We start from the raw sequence: 3,385 nt of genomic DNA on the forward strand, positions 1-3,385 counted from the left end.
TCGAAAGAGATAAAATATTGACAATAGCGAAAGAAGAATAACAAAGAAGTTGATTGAGAATGTGTATATTAATAAAAAATGGAAAAGGTATTAACACATTCAATACAATAAGAACTAGGTGCCCCAGTTATCACAGCTTGAATTTCTCTATACAAACTTCTGAAGACTATTCTGAGTTTGGCATGTGTTTAGGAGATCTGCAGTGCTCTGTCGATACTCCAAGATGTCGTATACCCTTTCTTGTTGGTTCAGGTATAGCAAGATCATCGTGTGCCCTGGTCAAAATTTGAACAGTTCCAATCTTCTCATGCCCCACTCTGACCAATATTTGAGCCGCCCTTTTCAGGTTTTCGACTCAAATCCCCTTTGGTCTCAAGGTGCCCTTTACGGGTTTTCACCTTGGCCTCTCCAAATCCCCTCTGTTTCTTTTTAGGAAGCAAAGCGCCCTTTGCGGGTTTTCACTTTGGTCCCCTTCTTTCAAGTGAAGTATTTCTTGACGAAATCTGCGTTTATTGGGTTTGGCAAACTTTTACTATCCATCTCACTTAGGATCAAAGCTCCGCTGGAAAAAGGCCTTCTTTACAACATAAGGACCCTCCCAATTTGGCATCCATTTTCCTCTAAAGTCCTTTTGCATAGGAAGAATCCTTTTTATCACCAAGTCTCCTTCGCAAAATTCTCTGGGGCGAACATTTTTATTATAGGCTTGCATCAATCGTTTCTGGTACATTTGCCCATGGCGAATGGCTCTTAACCTCTTTTCTTCTATTAGGTTCAACTGGTCATATCGAGTTTGAACCCATTCAGCTTCATCCAACTGGAGCTCAGATAACACCCGTAGAGAAGGGATCTCAACTTCAATGGGTAATACTGCCTGCATTCCATAAACTAGAGAAAAAGCTGTTGCCCCGGTAGAAGTTCTAACAGACGTTCGATAGGCAAGGAGAGCAAATGGTAACTTCTTATGCCAATCCTTGTAAGTTTCAGTCATTTTCCCCACAATTCTTATAATGTTCTTATTGGCCGCCTCCACAGTACCATTCATTTTTGGACGATACGGCGATGAGTTATGATGTTTGATTTTAAATTGGCTGCAAACCTCCGCTATAGTGCTGTTGTTCAAATTCAACGCATTATCGGATATGATTCTCTCAGGCATTCCATATCGACAAATGATCTCCTTTTTCAAGAACTTACTGACTGTCGACTTCGTGACATTCGCGTATGAAGTAGCTTCTACCCATTTGGTAAAGTAATCAATGACTACGAAGATGAAACGATGCCCATTAGAAGCCTTTGGTGATATCGGCCCAATGACATCCATACCCCACATGGAAAACAACCATGGAGAGGTCATGACGTGAAGTGGTGAAGGGGGTGCATGCATCTTGTCTCCATAAATTTGACTTTTATGGCATTTCTTGGCATAATTAATGTAATCCCCTTCCATAGTGGACCAAAAGTATCCAAATCTCATGATTTGTCTGGCCATGGTGAAACCATTGGCGTGCGTCCCACAGATGCCCTCATGAACTTCCTCCAAAATTTTCTTGGCTTCCATGGCATCCACACATCTTAACAGTACTTGATCTTTCCCTATTTTGTATAGCACTTCCCCATCTAAGACATATTCAATGACTATTCTTCTCAGAGTTCTCTTGTCGTTCTCTGTTGCTTGTCTAGGGTACTCTCGATTCTTCACATACTGTACGATACTCTGATACCAAAGATGATCATCTTTTCCCTCCTCCTCAATACTGTAGCAATGAGCTGGGGTTTCATAGATACTTATCTGGATAGGCCTCATTACCTCAAATCTGTTCATCTGAATCAACGAAGCCAGAGTAGCCAATGCATCAGCCATTTGGTTTTCCTCTCGTCGGAGATAACAAAAGGTGATATCGTCAAACTCATCAACCAATTCGAGAACTAGCTTCCTATAACTGATTAACTTAGGGTCTCTAGTTTCCCATTCCCCTTTGAGTTGGTATATTACCAATGCGGAATCTCCATACAATCTTAGCACTTTGATGTTCTGTTCAATGGCTGCACGAATGCCCATAACGCATGCTTCATATTCTGCCATATTATTTGTACAATCAAAGTCCAACTTGCTAGCCACAGGGTAATGATCTCCACTCGGGGACACCAAGACTGCCCCAATTCCATTACCCATAGCATTCGAAGCTCCGTCGAAAATTTAACCTCCACACGTGATCCCTTTAAGGATTTTCTTCAGTGTTTGACACATACATCAAGTCTTCGTTTGGAAAATCGAAGTTTAAAGGCTCATAGTTATCCAAGGCTCTACTAGCCAGGAGATCAGCTATTGCACTCCCTTTTATGGCCTTCTGACTTACATATACTATGTCAAATTCAAAGAGCAGGATCTGTCATCTAGCCATTCTCCCGTTTAAAGCAGTTGATTCTATCGTATATTTTAAAGGATCCAACTTTGAAATCAGCCAAGTCGTATGATACAGCATATACTGCCTTAGTCTTCATGTTACCCAGATTAAAGCACAACACAATTTCTCGATTGATGAGTATCTCATTTCATAGCCAGTGAATTTCTTGCTGAGATAATATATTGCCCTTTCTTTCTTTCCCGTTTCATCGTGTTGGCCTAATACACATCCCATGGAATTCTCAAACACCGTTAGATACAATATTAATGGCCTATTCGGACTTGGCGGTGATAGTACGAGATTATTAGCTAAATATTACTTTATCTTATAAAAAACCTCCTGACATTCCTCATCCCAATCGCCCAGATTATGCTTCTTCAAAAGGCGGAATACTGGATCATATTTCTCAGTCAATTGTGAGATGAATCGAACAATGTAATTCAATCTTCTTAGGAAACTTTGGACTTCCTTCTGAGTGCGTGGAGGAGGTAAGTCTCGGATTACCTTCACTTTGTCTGGGTCCACCTCAATCCCCTTCTTACTAACTATGAAGCCTAATAACTTCCCTGACTTGGCTCCAAACGTGCATTTTGCAGGGTTAAGCTTGAGCTGAAATTTCCTCAATCTAAAAAATAATCTTTTCAAGACTTGAACATGCTCTTCTTCAGTTCTAGATTTTGCAATCATATCATCAACATAGACTTCGACCTCCTTATGCATCATGTCATGAAACAAGGTCACCATAGCTCTTTGATACGTTGCTCCTGCATTCTTCAATCTGAAAGGCATTACTTTGTAACAAAATGTTCCCCATAAAGTAATAAATGTTGTTTTCCCCATATCTTCAGGGTGCATCTTTATTTGATTGTATCCAGAAAAGCCATCCATGAAAGAGAATAGTGAGTAGCCCGCCGTATTGTCTACCAAAGTATCAATGTGAGGTAACGGAAAATTGTCTTTTGGACTAGCCTTATTCA

At 40.5% G+C, this 3,385-nt stretch overlaps 1 protein-coding gene across 1 annotated transcript; it reads right to left on the reverse strand.

Annotated features, from left to right (window-relative positions):
• Positions 1-857: 857 nt before the first annotated feature.
• Positions 858-2,062, reverse strand: LOC121219181 (uncharacterized). The gene is made up of 2 exons (XM_041096876.1): positions 1,586-2,062; positions 858-920 (listed from the first exon to the last, which is right to left on the reverse strand). Exons 1-2 carry the CDS (start codon positions 2,060-2,062, stop codon positions 858-860), a joined length of 540 nt encoding a protein of 179 aa, XP_040952810.1.
• Positions 2,063-3,385: the final 1,323 nt, after the last annotated feature.

The sequence above is a fragment of the Gossypium hirsutum genome, chromosome D07 (assembly GCF_007990345.1).
Source record: "Gossypium hirsutum isolate 1008001.06 chromosome D07, Gossypium_hirsutum_v2.1, whole genome shotgun sequence".
Taxonomy (NCBI): domain Eukaryota; kingdom Viridiplantae; phylum Streptophyta; class Magnoliopsida; order Malvales; family Malvaceae; genus Gossypium; species Gossypium hirsutum.

What these genes read in the sequence shown, in the direction of transcription:
- LOC121219181 (XM_041096876.1), bottom strand. Translation starts at nt 2,062, where the DNA reads ATGGGCATTCGTGCAGCCATTGAACAGAACATCAAAGTGCTAAGATTG. An exon ending in ACAAAATAGGGAAAGATCAA is followed by an intron (nt 921 to 1,585) that starts GTACTGTTAAGA and finishes AACGTCTGTTAG; the next exon opens with AACTTCTACCGGGGCAACAG.